General features: G+C 41.4%; 1 protein-coding gene across 8 annotated transcripts in view; it reads left to right on the top strand.

Annotated features, from left to right (window-relative positions):
- Positions 1-20,262, top strand: part of ZNF143 (zinc finger protein 143) — a 73,804-nt gene extending 53,542 nt beyond the window's left edge. For all 8 annotated transcript variants that reach the window (XM_012456688.2, XM_012456687.2, XM_012456686.2 and 5 more), the window contains 4 exons: positions 1,645-1,793; positions 4,171-4,332; positions 17,261-17,407; positions 19,282-20,262. In XM_012456688.2, coding sequence (XP_012312111.1) covers positions 1,645-1,793; positions 4,171-4,332; positions 17,261-17,407; positions 19,282-19,365 — 542 coding nt within the window. In that variant the 3' untranslated portion in view covers positions 19,366-20,262. The remainder of the gene's footprint in view (positions 1-1,644; positions 1,794-4,170; positions 4,333-17,260; positions 17,408-19,281) is intronic.
- The last annotated feature ends 1,734 nt before the right edge of the window (positions 20,263-21,996 follow it).

Raw genomic sequence — 21,996 nt, 5'->3', positions numbered from 1 at the left:
GTGCGCATGGTTAGATATTACATCAACTGGGGAGATACTGGTCAAAGAGTAGAGTTTCAGTTAGGAGGAATGAGTTCTGAAGATTTGTACAGTTTGTGACTACAGTTAATAATAATTTACCATATATTTGACAATTGCTGAGAGAAAGGAAATAAATAAGATAATACAACAACTGCTGAATCTTTTCAGTTAGAAAGCAGGTCTTAATGACATCAAACTTAAGTTTGCAAGACACTTCTTTTTTTAAACTTCCTCAGATCTCTTCCTTCAATGTTGATATTTCAGATTATCAGAAGTTCTTATATTTTAGAAAATAGTCTATAATATAATAATACATATTTTATTTTAAAAAAAAACTAAACGAACACTGTTTTTCCAAGAATAGGGATAGATTTTTGTTTTCTCTCATGATCCCCTGAGTTTTGTAACCTATTGAAATAATGGTATATAAATAGCTGTGGAACAGAACAAAAAGAAATGAAGTAATGTCTCTCATGGAAATTACACCTTGATGACTGATGACTGTAGCCATATGAGTGCATGCATTAACCACTGACTTGAGAAGTACTCTTAGATTAGTATGTCAAGTCCTTTGACATATTTTCCCTCTCTTTCTGACTTCATGGGAGGTGGAAAGTGATGAAAGAAAGGAGGACGAGGAATCTTCTCAGTTGACAATTAAACAGTAGTGGACTATTGAAATTGCCATTTATTTGCTGGTTCTTTATGAAATAAAGATGGAGGTTCCTTTTATGTCACTAAATTATTAACCATAACTCAGATAACACACTATACATTGTCTTTACACAGTGAGGTCATTGTGTACTTATGCCTTTCAATCAATCAGTTGTGCTAAAGACCAAGTTTAGTATCAGTAGGTGTGTTTACAAACCATTCTGGTTTTGTGGTTAATGTTTATGAAAATAGTCTTACCACTTTTAACAGCTTCTTTTTTTTTTTTTTTTTTTTTTTAATGGAGTTTTGTTCTTGTTGCCCAGGCTGCAGTGCAATGGTGCGATCTCAGCTCACCACAACCTCTGCCTCCCAGTTTCAAGTGATTCTCGTGCCTCAACCTCCCAAGTAGCTGGGATTACAGGCATACATCACCACGCCTGACTAATTTTTTATTTTTAGTAGAGACGGGGTTTCTCCATGTTGGTCAGGCTGGTCTCCAACTCCCGACCTCAGGTGATCCGCCCACCTCCGCCTCCAAAAGTGCTGGGATTACAGATGTGAGCCACTGCACCCTGCCTTTAACAGCTTCTTAAGTGAATTCAAGAACTTAGTGCATATGTGCTGTATTTGAAGGGTTATTTGCTAGTTTTTCCATGCAGTTTCTCACCTCCCTGCTACCAGTATCAAGTAATTACTCCATCTAAGAGGATAAAATAGGTCCCTTAAAATCAGAACACTTAATTTTGTTGCAGAAAGGTTTTTTGTTTGGTCTGCTTTGATGTGGTTTGCCTTTGCAAAAGTGGAGGTAGAGGAATTGGAAGGAGGTCCTAGGAGGAAGCCATTTTTGTGACTTAGAATATAATGCGTGTACGTTTTAATTTATGTAATTTTCTTTTTAATGTTTAAAATGTCCTGTTTCCTAATAAATTGGTTGGTTGGCCAAATAATTGAATCATTTATTTTAAACAGGTCAAGGTGAAGATGTTCTTAAAGGGTCCCAGATTACATATGTTACGGGTGTAGAAGGGGACGATGTTGTTTCTACACAAGTAGCCACAGTAACTCAATCTGGGCTAAGTCAACAAGTTACACTCATATCCCAAGATGGCACTCAGCATGTAAGTATCCACCAAAAGCCAAACAAATGAAATATTTCCATGAACCTGGGTTTGAAAGGCAGGCTGGGTCCCCATTGAGGAAAGCTTTGAAATACCAGGGCTCAAAGTTTGGAAACCCTGAAGGTTTTTCAGTAGTCTGCTTAATAAAGAGACTCATGCAGAGATATTAGGAGAGAGAGAATGTTTGTGACTATAGAATCCAAATGGTGTTACTGGTGTAGCTCAAAAGTGAGATGATAAAAGTCAGCCACACAGAGGTTAAGTGCTTGAAAGGTACTGGATCTGTGTGAAACACAGCTCAGAAAAGGGATAGGATTTGGTGGCTGATTAGATCCAGGAGGTGAGACTGAGAAAACAGAGATTTGGCTGAGGTGATCAGCATGTTATGGTACCATTAAGAGATGAGGAATCATGAGAGTTCACTCAGCTAGCTTCACAGAGGCCATAGAAAGGTATCTCCCAGGCAAAGCACAGTATAATGGTTGTTCTCTGATAGCCAAACTTTTTATTATTTTCTAGATGCCATTAGCCTAAAATAATTCCACCTTGATTCCATTTTTAAGCTCTAGCTAAGGCTGTTTTAATACCTGGTGGAAATACACACAATGTGGTTCTTTACCCTTCTGTGTCTGCCTCTTTCATGGAGAATGCTCTCCTTATCCATCTCTCTTAGAGCTTAATGATTCATCTGCCCTGTTTTGATACTCAGGATTAGAAAGTATAAAGCTCTTCTGCCATCTCATTTTTCTCCCTCCTTACTTTGATGTTACTAATTTCACACTATACTCTGTCCTCTGACTGGCATGCAAGATTATTAACCAAGTTTAATTCTGCATCACTGTTAACACTTTTTCTTGAATTAGATCATGATATACAGAGGTCCTCTGGAGGTTTGTTTTATATAACCTCCTGCTTCCCTATACAGGAAAAATTCCCACTACAGTTCAAAAATAGCTACTACTGAGAAACCCCCAGTGATTAGACTGTTTCTGTCTTGATAGGATTTGGTGGGCTGGGCTACCATTCTGGGGCTGGGCACAGTGGCTCACACCTGTAATCCCAGCACTTTGGGAGGCCGAGGCAGGCAGATGACCTAAGGTCGGGAGTTCCAGACCAGCCTGACCAACATAGAGAAACCCCGTCTCTACTAAAAATAGAAAATTACCCGGGCGTGGTAGCACATGCCTGTAATCCCAGCTACTTGGGAGGCTGAGGCAGGAGAATCACTTGAACCCAGGAGGTAGAGGTTATGGTGAGCCAAGATTGTGCCATTGCACTCCAGCCTGGGCAACAGAGTGAAACTCCATCTCGGAAAAAAAAAAAAGTTGTCTGAACTGTAGGTGATGGGGAAGTCACAAGGGATTTCAGCAGAGAGCATAATAAGATTTTGTTTTGTTTTGTTTTAGAAAGATGTCAGTGTAGAGAATGGTTAGGGAAGGGTTAGACTGGGTACCTGGAGAGAGTTGGATTATTGTGGAAACTCAGATGGGAGAAAAATAAGGATCTAAGTTAGCAATAGGAATGGAGAGGAGGAACTGCAATTAAGAAATGCTGTGCTGCCGGGCACAGTGGCTCACACCTGTAATTCCAGCACTTTGGGAGGCTGAGATGGGAGGATCACTTGAGGCCAGGAGTCTGACACCAGCCTGGGCAACATGGTGAGAACACCCATCTCTACAAAAATAAAAATAAAAAATTAGCCTGGAGCAATGACTTACTCCTATAGTCCCAGCTACTCAGGAGGATAAGCCTGGAGGATCACTCGAACCCAGGAGTTTTAGGCTCTGCACTTCAGCCTGGGCAACAGAGCGAGGCCTATTGATTATTATTTTTGAGACAGAGGTTCGCTCTTGTTACGTAGGCTGGAGTGCAATGGCGCAATCTCGGCTCACTGCAACCTCCGCCTCCTGGGTTCAAGCAATTCTCCTGCCTCAGCTTCCCGAGTAGTTGGGACTACTGACATGCACCACCATGCCCAGCTAATTTTTTTGTATTTTTAGTAGAGACGGGGTTTCACCATGTTGACCAGTGTGGTCTCGATCTCTTGACCTCGTGATCCACGCACCTCGGCCTCCAAAAGTGCTGGGATTATAGGCGTGAGCCACTGCGCCCGGCCCATATGATATTATTATTTTTATTATTCTTTTTAGAAGAATAACATTATTTGTATTCTTCTGAAAAGAATAATTATAAAGTAAGAATTTTTAAAAGAAATACTGTATTGCTTATTCTGATGACTGAATGTGTTTATTTCATTCCAAAAGGCTTATTTACATTCACAGGGCAAACTTATACAAAGATTAGTCCCAGTCCTTATGTAAGATTGTCAGCTATAAGAAGAAACATTGACAGCTTTGTAAAATTCACTGTATTGCAGGTCAACATATCTCAAGCTGACATGCAGGCCATTGGCAACACCATCACAATGGTAACGCAGGATGGCACGCCCATCACAGTCCCTGCCCATGATGCAGTCATTTCCTCAGCAGGAACACACTCTGTTGCTATGGTTACTGCTGAGGGTACAGAAGGGCAACAGGTAATTACTTTTTTCTGTTATATCAATCAGTACATATATCAGTACCAAAACTGTCACACAGATAAACAATGTGGTACAACAGTTAAACACAAACTTTGGAGTGAATAATATTTTGCAACTTCTTAGCTACTTAACCCTCAGAGCCTGTTTTTCCTCATTTGTAATATAGGGTGTTAGTTGCATCTACCCCATAAGGTTGATAGAAGGATTGAATGAGATAATGCATATAAGTTACTCAGCCCACATATATATTAAGTGTTTATTAGTGGTAGCTATTCCTGTTACCATCATTATCAGATACTTAGGAAATAATTGCAAAATTTACTATTTAATTTTTTGAATATGTCATATATTCACATGGTTCAGAACTCAAAAAAATATATACAGGTATGTAAAGAAACGTATTCATCCCACCCCTGCCTTCATCAGCTCAGTTCTTGCCTCCACAGATAATCAACTTTTATCAGTTTTTTGTGTATTCTGCCAGTCATTAAGCATATACAAACAAATAAATAGTCATCTCCCCCTACCTTTTTTGTTAACTAGCACACAGCTAACATAATGGCTGTCTTTCTGTTTTTGAGACAGGCTGGAGTGCAGTGGCACGATCACGGCTCACTGCAGCCTCAACCTCCCAGGCTCAAATATCCTCCCACCTCAGCCTCCCAAGTAGCTGGGACTACAGGTGTGCACCACCATGCCTGGCTAATTATTTATTTATTTTTTTAGAGATGAGGTCTCACTATGTTGCCCAGGCCTTGGCCTCCCAAAGTGCTGGGATTACAGGCATGAGCCACCATGCCCAGCCTCCTTTTTTTTAATGGTAGTAAACTAGTCTGTTCTATATCTCGTTGTTGTCTTTTAAACTTAACAATACATTTTCAAAATCTTTCTATGTCATTATATAGAGAGCTTTCTCCTTCCTCTTTTTTTAAGCTGCATTGTACTCCACTGTATGGCTATGCCGTAATTTATTTTAAGTCTTTTGCTATTTCAAATAGCACATTACCTGGTGCACATGTGGTTTTGCACATGTGTGAGTAGATATGCTAGATAAATTCCTAGAGCAGGATTGCTGGTGCAAAGATACGTGCATTTGTTAATTATTATCAGTGTTGCCAAACTTCCCTTCTAGGGTTGTGCCAGTCTCCATTCCCACCTGCAGGGTTTGAGAGTGCCTATTCTGGCCGGGCATGGTGGCTCACTCCTGTAATCCAAGCACTTTGGAGGCCAAGGCAGGCGGATCACCTGAGGTCGGGAGTTCATGAGCAGCCTGACCAACATGGTGAAACCCCGTCCTTAAAAAAAAAAAATTAAAAAAAAAAAAAAAGAGAGAGTGCCTGTTCTCCTTCAGCATGGTCACCATGGTAGTATCAAACTTTTGGATTTTTTCCAATCTGATGTATTTTTTGTAGTTTTAATTTTCATTTCCACCAATCTGATTTTTTTTTGTAATTTTAATTTTCATTTCCAATAAATAACGTAATATATTTAAAAACTGTTCTTGGCCGGGCACGGTGCCTCACACCTATAATCCCAGCACTTTGGGAGGCCGAGGTGGGCAGATCGCCTAAGTTCGGGAGTTTGAGACCAGCCTGATCAACATGGAGAAACCCCGTCTCTACTAAAAATACAAAATTAGCCAGGCGTGGTGACGCATGCCTGTAATCCCAGCTACTCGAGAGGATGAGGCAGGAGAATCGCTTGAACCCAGGAGGTGGAGGTTGGGGTGAGCCGAGATTGTGCCATTGCACTCCAGCCTGGGCAACAAGAGTGAATCGCTGTCTCCAAAAAAAAAAAAAACTGTTCTTGTACTGTGCTAAAGGCAATGTTGAGTCTCACTCTTGAAAAATAAATGAAGTTGGTAGTCTTATACACCCTGAAATGTAAAACTCAGAATCATAAAGCTTCTAGAAGAAAAGAGAGGCAAATCGTTTTGCAGCCTTAGGGTAAAGATTTCTTGGACTGTATTCAAAATGTACTAACAATGAAAGAAAAAAACTGATAAATTGGACTTCATCAAAATTAATTCTGCTCACCGAAAGGGCACTGTTAAGAAAAACATCAGACAACCCCTAGACTGAGGAAAAGATATTCATACTATATACACACACTATAGTGACACGATACAAGTCTAAAAATGGACTTGTATTATGAATATGTAATAGGCTGGGCACGGTGGCTCATGCCCGTAATCCCAGCACTTTGGGCGACTGAGGTGGGCGGATCACGAGGTCAGGAGTTCAAGACCAGCCTGGCCAAGGTGGTGAAACCCCATCTCTACTAAAATACAAAAACTAGCTGGCATGGTGGTGTATGCCTGTAATCCCAGCTACTCAGGAGGTTGAGGCAGAAGAATCTCTTGAACCCAGGAGGCAGAGGTTGCAGTTAGCTGAGATCTTGCCACCACACTCCTGCCTGGGTGACAGAGGGAGACTCTTGTCTCAAAAAAAAGAAAGAAAAGAATATGTAACAAATTTCTACAAATCAACAATAGAAAGATGAACAGCTATTAAAAATGAGCCAAAAAAGTGTTTTAAAATGTACAAATCATTTAGTTTCTCATTGAACAGACCTCCCACAAAAGATACATAACACAAAAAGTGCACATCTTTTATCATCAAAGACATGCAAATTAACATCACAATGAGAGAGCATTTCAGACCCAAGAAAATGGCTAAAATCAAAGACTAACAAAACCAAATGTTGATTTCTCCTGAGAAACTAGTGAGGAAACAACCACCACCACCACCTCCAAATGCTGGCAAAGTTGTGGAGCAACTGCAACATTCATATGCTGCTAGTGGGAGTGTAAAATGATGTAAATGGCCAATAGGCATATGAAAAGATGTTCAACATCATTAGTCATTAAGAAAATGCAAACCAAAACTATAATGAGATACCACTTTACACCCACGAGGATGGCTATTATTAAAAATCAAGTGTTGGCAAATGTGGAAAAATTATCTTGAACATTGCAGGTTAGAATGTAAAATGGTTCAGCCAGTGTAGAAAGCAGTATGTTCCTCAAAAAACAGAACACAGAATTACATGTGATCCAGCAATTCTCCTAGGTATACACCCAAAAGAATCGATAATAGAGACTCAAACAGGTACTTGTACACCAATGTTTGTGGCAGCATTACTCACAATAGCTTAAAAGTGGAAATAACCCAGGTTTCCATTAACAGATGCGTGGCTAAACAAAATGTGGTATATCTATACAATGGAATATTGTTCAGCCATAAAAAAGAATAAAATATTGATAATATGGTACAACATGGATGAACCTTGAAAACATGCTAATTCAAAGCAGCCTGACACAAAAGGACTGTCGTACATTGTAAAATTCTGCGTATATGAGGTATCGTGAGTAGGCAAATTCATAGAAACAGAAAGTAGAATAGAGGTTACTAAAGGCTGTGGTGGCCGGGCATGGTGGCTCACACCTGTAATCCCAGCACTTTGGGAGGCTGAGGTGAGCGGATCATGAGGTCAAGCAATTGAGACTATCTGGCCAACATGGTGAAACCTCATCTCTACGAAAAATACAAAAATGTAGCTTGTAGAGAGCTGCAAAAAGAAAAAATACAAAAATGAGCTGGGTGTGGTGGTGCACGCCTGTGGTCCCAGCTACTCGGGAGGCTGAGGCAGGAGCACCGCTTGAACCTTGGAGGCAGAGGTTGCCGAGATACGAGATGTCACCACTGCACTCTAGCCTGGCGACAGAGCAAAACTCCGTCTCAAAAAAAAAAAAGGGGGCTGTGGTAAAGGAGTGATAGGGAGTTACTGTTTAATAGATAGTTTCTTAATGAGATGATGCAAAAGTGCTAGAAAATAGCTAGTGATGATGGTTACACAGCATTGTGAAGGTACTTAATACTACTGAATTGTACACTTAAAAATGATTAAATGAGGCCAGGCATGGTGGCTCACGCCTGTAATCCCAGGCCAAGGTGAGCGGATCAGTTGGGGCCAGGAGTTCCAGACTAGCCTGGCCAACATGGTAAAACCCCATCTCTACTAAAAATACAAACATTAGCTAGGCGTGGTGGCACACGCCTGTAGTCCCAGCTACTCAGGCTGAAGTGGTACGATTACTTCAACCCAGGAGGTGGAGGTTGAAGTGAGCTGAGATCGTGCCACTGCACTTGAGCCTGGGCAACAGAGTGAGAATCTGTCTCAAAAAAAAGGTTAAATGGTATATGTTATATGTATTTTGCCACAATAAAAAATGAATAACTGGGCCGGGTGCAGTATCTCACGCCTGTAATCCTAGCACTTTGGGAGGCAGTGGTGAGTGGATCATGAGGTCAAGATATCGAGACCATTTTGGCCAACATGGTGAAATCCTGTCCTACTAAAAAAAAAAATACAAAAAATTAGCCAGGTGTGGTGGCGCACGCCTGTAATTCCAGCTACTTGGGATGCTGAGGCAGGAGGATCACTTGAACCTGGGAGGCAGAGGTTTCAGTGAGCTGAGATTGTGTCACTGCACTCCAGCCTTGCGACAGAGCAAGACTCTGTCTCAAAAATAAATAACTAGCCAGGCATGGTGGCTTATGCCTGCGAGACCAGCCTGGCCAACATAGTGAAACTCCATCTCTACTAAAAATACAAAAATTAGCTGGGCCTGGGGGCAGGCGCCTGTAATCCCAGCTACTAGAGAGGCTGAGACAGGAGAATCGCGTGAACCCAGGGGGCAGAGGTTGCAGTCAATCGACATTGTGCCTCTGCACTCCAGCCTGGGTAACAGAGTGAGACTCTGTCTCAAATAAATAAATAACTTTTAAAAATTTAGCTATATATGTTTTTTTAATCCAGCCCAAAATATCATATATGTGCTTCTTAATGGAAAATTTGGTAAATTAAAAAATTATAAATGAATGAATCTCCTGCTTCAGCCTCCTGAGTAGTTGGGATTACAGGTGCCTGCCATCACACCTGGCTAATTTTTGTATTTTTAGTAGAGATGGGGTTTCACCGTGTTGCCAGGCTGGTCTTGAACTCTGGACCTCAGGTGATCTGCACATCTCAGCCTCCCAAAGTGCTTGGATTACTGGCGTGAGCCACCATGCCCAGCCAAACTTTTAAAACATTATGCTAATTTATATAAAATGTCCAGGAAAGGCAATTTTATGGAGACAGAAAAACAAATGAGTGGTTTCCTGGGATCATGGGACCTGGGATTAATTTCAGATGGACACAACAGATCTTTTTGGGGTGATGGAAATGTTCTAAATCTGGATTGTGGTAATGATTGAACAACTGTAAGTTTACTAAAAACTATATGCATAAAATAGGTTAATTTTATGGTACATAAATTATATACCTCAATAAAGTTTTTTTGAAGTATTTTTTTAAAAGTAAAAACTATAATCCCTTGAAATTAAAATAACTAGTATCAAAACTTAGCACTACCTAATTTCATTTTTTTTGTGTGTGAATGTATACAAAATTAGGATTATAATACAGTTTTTTAATGCTCGTCTTCCACCTAACACACTTTCTCATATCAAATACTCTTTTGAAACAATTTTTTTTCCCTTTCACTGCAAGGGTTTCAGGGAGGGAAGGGAAACAGATCTAAAATGATTTTAATATTTATAAAATGATCCACCAAGTAGATATACCAAAACTTACTAATTCGTTCCACCTATACAAATTATTGTAAAAGTTTCTGGTTATTTTCATAGGAAACAAATTCTTGTATTAATGGTTTAAGCTATTTTAAGCTGCTTGTTTATATATTGCCAAATTATTTTTCAGAAAGGTTTAATAATCATGTTATGGATCTAAAAGCTTTCTTTTTCACTGTACTCTTACTATCATTGAGGATTTTTATTTTGTATTTACAGAATTAACAGGCAAAAGTTAAATTCTATTTATTTTCATTTGACCAGTAGTGAAGTTAAACCTGTTTTCCATATTTGTCTGCAATCTTTTTTTTCTTAATTGAGGTCAAATTTACATGACAATGAAATGCACAGGCCTTAAATTTACAATTCAATAAGTTATGTTAAATATCCACCCATATAGCTAACATCCTAAACAAATGTAGAACATTTTTATCACCCCAGAAAGGTCCCTTGTGATTCCTTTCTAGTCATTCCTCACCCCCCTTAGGCAAAAACTGTTCTGATTGAATTAGTTTTGGGCATTCCTCTCATCTCACTCTGTCACCCTGGCTGGCGTGCAGTGGCACGTTCTCAGCTCACTGTAACCTCCCGCGCCTGGCTAATTTTTTTGTATTTTTAGTAGAGACGGGGTTCCACCATGTTGGCCAGGCTGGTCTTGAACTCCTGACCTCAAGTGATCTTCCCAACTCAGCCTCCCAAATTGCTGGGATTACAGGCGTGAGCCACTGCTCCCAGCTGAATTTTGCCTTTTTTTCTTTGAGACAGGGTTTCCCTCTGTTGCCCAGGCCGGAGGGCAATGGCGAAATCTTGGCTCACTGCAACCTCTCCCTCCTGGGTTCAAGCGATTCTCCTGCCTCAGCCTCCCGAGTAGCTGGGATTACAGGCACCCACCACCATACCCGCCTAATTTTTATATATCTAGTAGAGACAGGGTTTCACCATGTTGACCAAGCTGGTCTTGAACTCGTGACCTCAGGTGGTCCACCCATCTCAGCCTACCAAAGTGCTGGGATTACAGGTGTGAGCCATCGCACCCGGCGCTTATTCTTGAACATTACATAAATGGAACCACAGTATGAACTTTTTATGTCTGGGTTTTTCTTTTTTTGAGACAGAATTTTGCTGTTGTTGCCCAGGCTAGAGTGCAATGGCGCTATCTCAGCTCACCACAACCTTCGCCTCCTGGGTTCAAGCAATTCTGCCTCACCCTCCTGAGTAGCTGGGATTACAGGCGTGTGCCAACCACCCGGATAATTTTGTATTTTTAGTAGAGACAGGTTTTCTCCATGTTGGTCAGGCTGGTCGAAGTCCCGACCTCAGGTGATCCGCCCACCTCAGCCTCCCAAAGTGCTGGGATTACACGTGTGAGCTACTTTGCCTGGCCTGTGTCTGGGTTTTTCTGCTTAACATTTTGAATATTTATTCATATATGAATATATTCATATTCATATTGGCGTGTAATAACAGTTTATTCTTTTTTTTATTGCTGAGCAGTATTCTATTGTAAGAATATACCACAGTTTGTTGATCTGTTCTCTCCTTGGTGAGCATTTGAAATGCTTCCAAATTTTTATTATTATTAATAAGATGGCAATAAAAATTCTATAAAAATGTGCTTGTAGACATATACTGTCATTTGTCTTGGATAATTACCTATTTGTGGAATTGCTGGGTCATAGAATAGAGGCATATTTACCTTTCTACGATAGTACCAAACATTTTTCAAAAGTGGTTGGGCTGTCATACACTCAACTAGGAATGTATAAGAGTTCCATTTGTTGGCCGGGCGCAGTGGCTCACGCCTGTAATCCCAGCACTCTGGGAGGCTGAGGCAGGCGGATCACCTGAGGTCAGGAGTTAAAGACCAGCCTGACAGGGCCGGGCGCGGTGGCTCAAGCCTGTAATCCCAGCACTTTGGGAGGCCGAGGCGGGTGGATCACGAGGTCAAGAGATCGAGACCATCCTGGTCAACATAGTGAAACCCCGTCTCTACTAATACAAAAAATTAGCTGGGCACGGTGGCGCGTGCCTGTAATCCCAGCTACTCAGGAGGCTGAGGCAGGAGAATTGCCTGAACCCAGGAGGCGGAGATTGCGGTGAGCCGAGATCGCGCCATTGCGCTCCAGCCTGGGTATCAAGAGCGAAACTCCGTCTCAAAAAAAAAAAAAAAAAAAAAAAAAAAAAAAAAAAAAAAAAAAAAAAAAAAGACCAGCCTGACCAACATGATGAAACCCCGTCTTTTAAAAAAACATAGAATAAAATAATAATTAAAAAAAAAAAAAAGAGTTCCATTTGTTCAGTGCTGCTTCTTGTGGTTAAAAAAATTTTTTTAAATAGGCTGGGCACAGTGGCTCATACCTGTAATCTCAGCACTTTGGGAGGCCAAGGTATTCTTGAAGCTGAGGTGGGAGGATCTCTTGAGCCCAGGAAGTTGAGGCTTCAGTGAGCCTTGTTCATTATACTACAGCCTGGGTGACAGCAAAACCCTGTCTTCTAAAAAAATAAGAGTTCTGTTTGTTTCATATTATCACCAACATTTGGAGTTCTTAGTTTTTTTTTTTGAGCAGGAGTTTTGCTCTTGTTGCCCAAGCTGGAGTGCAATGGCGCGATCTCGGCTTACCGCAACCTCCGCCTCCTGGGTTCAAGCAGTTCTCCTGCCTCAGCCTCCCGAGTAGCTGGGACTACAGGCGCGCACCACCATGCCCAGCTAATTTTTGTATTTTTAGTAGAGACGGGGTTTCACCATGTTGACCAGGATGGTCTCGATCTCTTGACCTCGTGATCCACCCGCCTCGGCCTCCCAAAGTGCTGGGATTACAGGCGTGAGCCACTGCGCCCAGCCCTTATTATCCCTTTAATAAACATAGGATCACCTGAGGTCAGGAGTTCAAGACCAGGCTAGCCAACATGGTGAAATCCCATCTCTACTTAAAATACAAAATTAGCCAGGTGTGGTGGTGCACGTCTGTAATCCCAGCTACTTGGGAGGCTGAGGCAGGAGACTCACTTGAATCCAAGAGGAAGAGGTTGCAATGAGCCAGGATCGCACCATTGCATTCCAGCATGGGCAACAAGAGCAAGACTCTGTCTCAAAAAAAAAAAAAAATTCATAGGATCTGAAGTAATGTCCCTTTTCCATTCTCGATAATTTGCATTTTCTTTCTTTTGTTCTTGATCTCTTTCTAGAGCTTTATAAATTGCGTTAATCTTTTACAGGACAAACTTCTACCCTTTTTTTGGCTAGTTTTCCTATTTTTTGGTAGAGATGGAGATTTACTGGCCAGGCTGGTCTCCAGCTCCTGGCTTCAAGTGATCTGCTTGCCTTGGTCTCCTAAAGTACTCAGATTATAGGTGTGAGCCACTGTGCCTGGCCCTTATTTCCTTCCATTTACCTTTTGTTTAATTTTTCTTCTTAAGGTAGAAGATCTTTGAATTTAAACCTTCTTTTCCAATATAAGCATTTTTTTTTTGAAACAGAGTCTCGCTCTGTCACCAGGCTGGAGTGCAGTGGCGCGATCTTGGCTCACTGCAACCTCAGCTTACTGCAACCTCCGCCTCCCGGGTGCAACGATTCTCCTGCCTCAGCCTCCTGAGCATACATATATATAAACAGGGATGTCTCATCAGAAACAATGAAGGACGTAGACAATTTAAAGTGCTGAAAGAAAAAATAATTGCCAACCAAAAATTCTATATCTAGGCCAGGCATGGTGGCTTATGCCTGTAATCATAGCACTTTGGGAAGCTAAGGCAGGTGGATCACCTGAGGTCAGGAATTTGAGACCAGCCTGGGCAACATGATGAAACCCCGTCTCTATTGAAAATACAAATATATATATACACACACACACACACACACAGAAGATATATATATAAATATATATACACAGAAAAAATATATACAGGGATACATTGTGAAACAATGTACATATATTTTGTTTGTTTTTTATTTTTCTTGTGTCCCCGTATACAGTGCATCATTTTTTTTTCTGTTTTTCTTCTTAAACAGGTTGAGCATTCCTAATCCAACGTCTAAAATGGTCCAAAATTGGAAACTTTTTTTTTTTTTGAGACAGAGTCTCGCTCTTGTTGCCCAAGCTGGAGTGCAATGGCACGATCTTGGCTCACTGCAACCTCTGCCTCCTGGGTTCAAGTGATTCTTCTGCCTCAGCCTCCCAAGTAGCTGGGATTACAAGCACCCACCACCACGCCCAGCTAATTTTTGAATTTTTAGTAGCGACGGGGTTTCAATATGTTAGTCAGGCTGGTCTCCAACTCCTGGTGATCCACCCACCCCAGCCTCCCAAAGTGTTGGGACCCCAGCCTATTTGGGGTTTTTAACAATCTTTTTCTCAAGGTTCTTCAGATGGAGAATGTATATTAATTTGTCTTTGAGTTAATTTACTCATTTTTTTTTTTTTTTTTTTTGAGACAGAGTCTCACTCTGTCGCCAGGTGCCAGGCTGGAGTGCAACGGCTCGATCTCGGCGCACTGCAACCTCTGCCTCCCTGGTTCAAGCAGTTCTTCTGCCTCAGCCTCCCGAGTAGCTGGGATTACAGGCGCGTGCCACCACACCCAGCTAATTTTTGTATTTTTAGTAGAGATAGGGTTTCACCATGTTGGCCAGGATGGTCTCAATCTTTTGACCTTATGATCCACCCACCTCAGCCTCCCAAAGTGCTGAGATTATAGGCGTGAGCCACTGCGCCCAGCCAGTTTACTCATTCGTTTGCCATCTTGCCTTCTGTTATGCCCATTCAGATAGTTGTTTGTTTTTTTAAGAGACAGGGGTCTCACTGTGTTTCCCAAGCTGATCTCAAATTCCTGGGATCAAGCAATCCTCCCACTTCAGCCCTCTAAGTAGCTGAAACTACAGGTGCAAGCCATTATGGCTGGGTCAGATAATTTTTATTTTTGATATTGTAATTTTCTATTGTAGAATATCTTTTTCTTATAGTTTTCATTTGTCTGCAGACATCTCCCTTGTATTCATTCATTATGGCCATCTCTTCCTTTTAGCCCTTCAACATATTTATAATAGCTTCTGTAAAGCCATTGTCTGCTAATTCCAGCATATTGGTAATCTCAAGGTCTGTTTCTGCTGACTTCATTTTCTCTTGTCTCTGAGTCACATTTTTCTCTTCTCACATTTTGTAATTTTTAATTAAAAATTTTTTTCTTCAAATCCCCTCTTGTGAGAAGCAATTGTAATTTTTTTTTTCAGACAGAATCTTGTTCTGTCGCCCAGGTTGGAGTGCCGTGGTGCAATCTCAGCTCACTGCAACCTCTGCTTCCCAGGTTCAAGCAGTTTTCCTGTTTCAGCCTCCGGAGTAGCTGGGGCTACAGGTGCCAGCCACTATGCCTGGCTAATATTTGTATTTGTTTTTAGTAAAGGCGGGGTTTCACCATGTTGGTCAGGCTTGTCTTGAACTCCTGACCTCAGATGATCCTCCCAGCCCGCCTTGGCCTCCCAAAGTGCTAGGATTACAGGCATGAGCCACCATGCCTGGCTAAGCAATTGTAATTTTAAAATTATATTCTGGACCTGTGGATGACACATTATAGAGATTCTGAATTTTGTTACCTTTCTCTGGAGAATATTGATTTTTTTTTTCCTATTAGCTAGTTAAGTTACATGTTGAAGCTGGGTTTTGAACTTTATTAAGGCAGGTCTGTTTCAGTGTTGCCATTAGGTCTTAGGTGAGTTGCACTGAAGGTTCTTCTTAGCTTATCAGCCTTCTAGATGTTGCTTGCTGCTAGTCTTATTGGAATGTTATTGGAAACTGCAAATATTGTGTTTAGGGGTCTTAAGGACTTGAGGACAGTTTATACAGTTGAGGGGCTCCCTACTCATATTCTTTGCTTTCTGGGCTATCCTTCTCAATGTACTGCTATTCTGTCAACTCTGGACTCCATAACCATAAGTTGCCCCATGCTGCTTAAACTGGTTAGTACCCTCAATGGGAAATCTGTTTAAACACAGATGTAACACAGTGTGACTCTCTTCTTTCGAGAATCCCCTCTAGTTTCTTCCTGCTTTTCATTGCTCCTCAAAACCTTAAAATAGTTGCTTTTTCATATTTTTGTCAAGGGTTTGTTAGTTGTTACCTGCAGAAAGGTTAGCACAATATAAGCTATTTAGACATTGCTATTTAGACATTGCTGGACTGAAATCTGTTTTTCTTATAGAATTAGGGAACATTACTGGGAATGATTCAAGCTAAATATCTATTAGCTTAAAATGTAGCCTTTTTTTGGCCAGTTGTGGTGGCTCACGCCTATAATCCCAGCAGTTTGGGAGGCTGAGGCGGGTGGATCACAAGGTCAAGAGATGGAAACCATCCTGGTCAACGTGGTGAAACCCCGTCTTTGTAAAAATACAAAAATGAGCTGGGCATGGTGGTGCACGCCTATAGTCCCAGCTACTCGGGAGGCTGAGGCAGGAGAATTGCTTGAACCCAGGAGGCGGAGGTTGCGGTGAGCCGAGATCGCGCCATTGCACTCCAGCCTAGGTAACAAGAGCAAAACTCCATCTCAAAAGAAAAAAAAAATGTAGCATTTTTAGTGGATTAATAGCCAAATAAAACAGCAGTTTTCATTTTTATTTTTCTCTGAATTTGGCTGAGTAAAATTTTAGAATATCATCTAACAGAAGTAGTTAATTGCCATTTTCCATGTTATCTGCATTTTTAAAAAGTTGTATTTGTAATGTAAGAGCCACAAAAGCACTTTTAATCCTCCTGGCTGGATGCTGCAGGAAGAATATGGAAAGATTCCGTGGAGTCAAAATGGGAAATGAGAATGAGATGAGATGTTGCTGTTTGTCAGTAATACCACTGGTCCTTTCAGTTTTCCTAGTTAAATGGATATCTAATTTTAAATATGACAAGTAAACAGCAAAAAATTATTTTCTCCTATGCTCCAATCTCAGGAAAAAAATGGACATTTGAGGTGCAAATTAGTCCACATGCATAGCTTCCCAGGCAGCCATTTAGGGGTAATAGAACCTAGTTACAACCATATCTCCCTGGCTCATGGGGCCTGCCATAGCAGATCCATTTCTCCAGTGTCCTCTACCCTATTTTACCATTGGCTCCGTTCATAACCTTAAATAATGAGCCTCAACTTCCTCAAATAAACTTCCTTTCTGTGTTAGGCTTTGAAAGTCTATGGTCGGAAGAGTTTTTCGTTTTCAATTTGAAGACAATCCATTGTATTAAGTAGACTTTAACCTATTTAAAACGCAGATTTAATCCTTCATGTGCATGGTTTGTTTTGTTTTGCTTAAGGTTGCAATTGTAGCTCAAGACTTGGCAGCATTCCATACTGCCTCATCAGAAATGGGGCACCAGCAGCATAGCCATCACTTAGTAACCACAGAAACCAGACCTCTGACCTTAGTAGCAACATCCAATGGCACCCAGATTGCAGTTCAGGTGAGTACAAGGGCAGGCTGTCCTCAGTCGACAGCAATGCTGCTCATAGCTCTTAACTTTGTACCCTGTGCTTTGTGTATAACCTTCACCGGAGGCAAGGTGCAGAATAACCCCTATCACCTAGCCTACTTTAAGAAAATTGCTGTATTTGAGGTGGACTCAAAGAGACCAGCACTTTGTTCTCTATCCGTCTTTGCATATTCTAGAGGAATTTATAGCAAGAAAAAAAACCTTCCAGGTATATATCCATGTGTGCCCTCAGCCAGGCATCTTTACTTTCAAAATAAAAGTTTAATGATGCAGGAGACTATAAAGCACTTAAGAGGTATTCAAACCTGGTGGAAACACAAACCCTAAATAATTCCTCTGAGAATCCCTGCACAGCCCCCATTTTAAAGTGGGGAATGTCAGAAGATTTAGAAGGAATCATTCTCTGGGAGGCACAGAATTTAGAATCTTAGGTGCAGCCAGGCACTGTGGCTCGTCCCTATAATCCTAGTATTTTGGGTGGCTGAGGCAGGGAGATGGCTGAAGCTCAGGAGTTTGAGATTAGCCTGGGCAACATGATGAAAACCCATCTCCACAAAAAGCACAAAAATTAGCCGATTGTGGTGGTGGGTGTCTGTAGTGCCCAGCTACTTGGGGAGTCTGAGGCAGAAGGATTACTTGTACTCAGGAGGTTGAGGCTGCAGTGAGCCAAGATCATGCCACGGCACTCCAGCCTGGGTAATAAATGAGACCCCATCTCAAAAAATAAGAGAGACCATTCTGGGCAGCATGATGAAATGCCATCTCTACATAAATACAAAAATTAGCCAGGTGTGGTGGTGTGCACCTGTAGTCCCAGCTACTCAGGTGGCTGAGGTGGGAGGATTCCTTGAGCCAGGGAAGTTGAGACTGCAGTGAGCCTAGGATCACACCACTGTACCCCATCCTGGGCGACAGAGTGAGACCCTGTCTCAAAAGTGTAAGAATTTAAAATAAAATAGAATCCTAGGGGTTAGGTGCAGACTACCTGTCCTTAGGGAGAGTTTTTTTTTCCCCCATGTGTGTTTACTTGATGAGTTAGAACACACTCCAGAAAATTTTGGCTATTGGTTTTACATAATTTATGGATATAGAAGGAGCTAAAGACTCAGGAAGCCCTCTATCTTTCTTGACTGAGATAAGTGTCTTTTGTCTCTTGCATGCATGAAGATTTTTTTTTTTAAGTTTTTATTTATTTAAAAAGAAATAGAGATAGGGTCTCACTGTGTTACTCAGACTGGTCTTGAACTCCTGGGCTCTAGTGATCCTCCTGCCTCAGCCTCCCAAAGTGCTAAGATTACAGTCATGAGCCACCGTGGCTGGACTGTATGAATATTTTATCAAAATTCAAAATAAATTTTAGGCTGGGCATGGCGGCCGGGGGGCTGAGGTGATTCTCCCGCCTGAGCCTCCCTAGCAGCGGGGACTACAGGTGCATGTGGCCATGCTAATTTTTGTATTTTTTTTAAGTAAGTAGAGATGGGGTCTCACCATGTTGCTCAGGCTGGTCGCGAACTCCTGGGCTCAAGCAATCTGCCTGCCTCCACCTCCCAAAATGATGGATTACAGGCATGGGCCACCATGCCCTGACGAGACTTCTTCATATCACCACGCTCAGCTGCACCTAGGATTCTAAATTCAAAAAAGAAAAGTAAATTGCATTGCATTATCATCCCCTTCAGGAAATTGTTTTGTGCTTTTAATGATTGGGTTAGCAGTAGTATCTTAATAATCCCAAGTGTCAGAATTACAAAGAGAAGTTTTACTGCTCTCATAACATTTCTTTGGCATTTTCTTGAATGTGGTTTTTGAATTATTAGCGTTTGATGTTTGTGTTCCTGTTTCAGCTTGGAGAACAGCCATCTCTGGAAGAAGCCATCAGAATAGCGTCTAGAATCCAACAAGGAGAAACACCGGGGTTGGATGATTAATCCCCAGAACAATGGAGCAATAAAGCAGGAGTCTTTAATTTTCTGGCAACAGAAATCCATGAAGCCTGGGCCCAGGAAAATTAGAAGTTTTCCATTCTTGATACACTGTACACATTTTTATGCAAGAGTGAAGAAGATTTTATTCTTGACACTTTTGTGTATATAACCCTTTGGAATAGATTCTCAAAGTGATTCATTGTGTACAAGGAAGTATGAAATTAGGGCAGTACAGTAAATTTTCATGTTACTCTTTTATCAGATCACAAACTCCTAGAGTCTACATGCAAGAGTAGTAAAGTCTTATGGGAATCTTATGATGGATTTTTAACTTCCCATGAAAAAAATAAAGGCTGTATCTAAAATGTCAAAAGGTCTATATGTCACACAATCATAATTCCAAAAGCCATTATGGATAATAAAGGATGTAAAGCCTTCAGATATTTCCCCAGTTAGTAGAGTGTCTGCGGATTTTGTTCTATATATTTGTCCATTTTTATTTGTATCTTCTGGTTTGCAGACTTTGAATAATTTATAGCTTCCCATCCTTGTTAAAAAGCAGCTCTTCAAGCTGAAATGCTAATTATATTGGCATTACATTGGATTATGTATAAAATCATAAAATTTGGTTATTTAAGAAGTTAAATCCAGTGGTTTTGTTAAAAGATTTTGCTTAGTATTCAGTTTTTATAACTGTTTAAAAAAAAAAAAGAACTATCAAAGTTTAACCACATGCTGGTGCCCAGGATAACAGTGTTGTAATTGGAAATGGCTTTACTCTGAAAATTAGGTTAGCAGGTTGGTGTAAATTATTTATTTTCGCTTATGTACTTTTGTTTTAAAGCTTATTTACCCCAAAGTTTATTATTAATTTTCAATACAGCGATTTTTAAAATGTTACTTTTATACTTTTATATTTATTTATTTGTTAAATTGCTGGGAGTTGTTGGGGGAACGGTGCAGAAAATACCACAAATGTAATGGAGTGTAACCTAATACACATATTGAGAATATGTTTTATGTCAAGTACAGAATAAGTGCTTTTCCATATATATATTCACAACAATTTTGTAAGACATGGATTTACTGCTCTGTTTTATACAGGAGGAAACTGAGAGTCCAGGGAGGCTGACTGTCATACCAGCCCTTGAGAGGCAGGACCTAAGTGAGAACCTAGACTTTCTGGCTGCAAATCCAATGTGTTTTCACTACACCACAGTTACCTCCTCAAATGCTCATTTGTGGCAGGGATTATCAAGATCTTTGGTGAACTTTGGTGATTTCTGATTGCCTAATGAACTGAGCAGTGGAAAAACCATTTTCTAATGTTGGAAATTCACCAAGATCAAAAAAAAAAGGTCTGTTTTGCAGCAGCCCCTCCTGTACTGTTGTTCACCGTGGTTTGTTTGCAGAGAGCTGAAATGTGGCTTTTTCATTTCAAGCTTTACAGTAGAAAGGGGGAAACATTGTGCTGTTTTATTTAACATAAATGTTATCTTTGATCAGGTTCTTTGAACTCTTGCTAAAAAGGATCATGATTTAGTCATTTGAAATAGGAAACCCTTCAGGGCTAGACAGAGCTTTTCCTTCATAACCGTTTATAGATATATAACATTAGCAAAAGTCCTAGTCACCCACAGATCCAGTCTTCATTCTTGACAGAGACACTTAGACACACACAGAACTCCCCCCTGAGGCCCACTGAGACTCAGAAAGGGGCTGACGGGCTGGGATAGAAGACCAGAATCTTCTAAATCGCAGGGTGGCACCCAGCCTCCCAGTATTGGTCCTGGCTGCTGGCCAGGAGTGCCTACCCGCTGAACACATCCAGGCTGCTGTGCTTCCCAGGACCAAAAACCAAGCTGTCTGCCTCCCATGGGCCCTTAGATCTGACTTTGCTCAGATTCCAGGGTGTTTCTCTTTACTCCCAGCACTTTTGCCAGTTGGATTGGGCAGGGCTCAACCTGGACTGTGGTGAGCCTGAATATCCCTCAGCTCAAAATAAAGTGACTTCCCACTGCTACCCAGAGAAAAGGGCCCAGGGGCACTGCTGGTTTTCCCTGACCTGCCTTCTTGGGAGTGGGGCCTCAGGAGCCTAGCGAGGTGGCCTGCCTCCTCTGGAGGAAGGCTGCAGCTGGTGTGCTGACAGTTGCTAGGAAAGCTGCTGTGGGGTCTCTTCATAGTACAGGCCGCAGAAACATCCAAGGTTGAAAAATCCCGAAAAGGCACTTGAAATAAGAGTAAACACTGGCAAACAGAGCCAGACGGGGCATAACTCTCTGCAATTTGATCCAGACAGTGCTCAAGGAAAACCTCTCCAACCAAAAAAACCACCCCACTTTGCCCCAGACACAGCTACTACAAAGGTCACTACAAAGAAAATGTTCATTGCCTGCAGTCTGCACTCCTTGTAAGAACTTAAGAATTAGAGTAAGGGAGGAACATGGCTTTCTTAATTCTCTACAGGTGGCAGCTGCCCAGAGAGCCAGCTCTCTCCTTCCTCTCCTACCCGCCCCCAGGCCTTCAGGGGCAAACTAACTTTGTACAGTGTCCCGTGCTTGCTGCCTGCCTTCCCGCACGACAGCCCTGAGACTAGGGAAGCAACTTGGGAAATGGTGGACTCAGTGCTGAAAC

This window comes from Aotus nancymaae, unplaced genomic scaffold, assembly GCF_030222135.1.
Source record: "Aotus nancymaae isolate 86718 unplaced genomic scaffold, 86718_ANA_hifiasm-v0.15.2.pri h1tg000059l, whole genome shotgun sequence".
Taxonomy (NCBI): domain Eukaryota; kingdom Metazoa; phylum Chordata; class Mammalia; order Primates; family Aotidae; genus Aotus; species Aotus nancymaae.
Note: the sequence above shows the minus strand (reverse complement) of the source record. Positions and strands in the feature narration are given on the sequence as shown.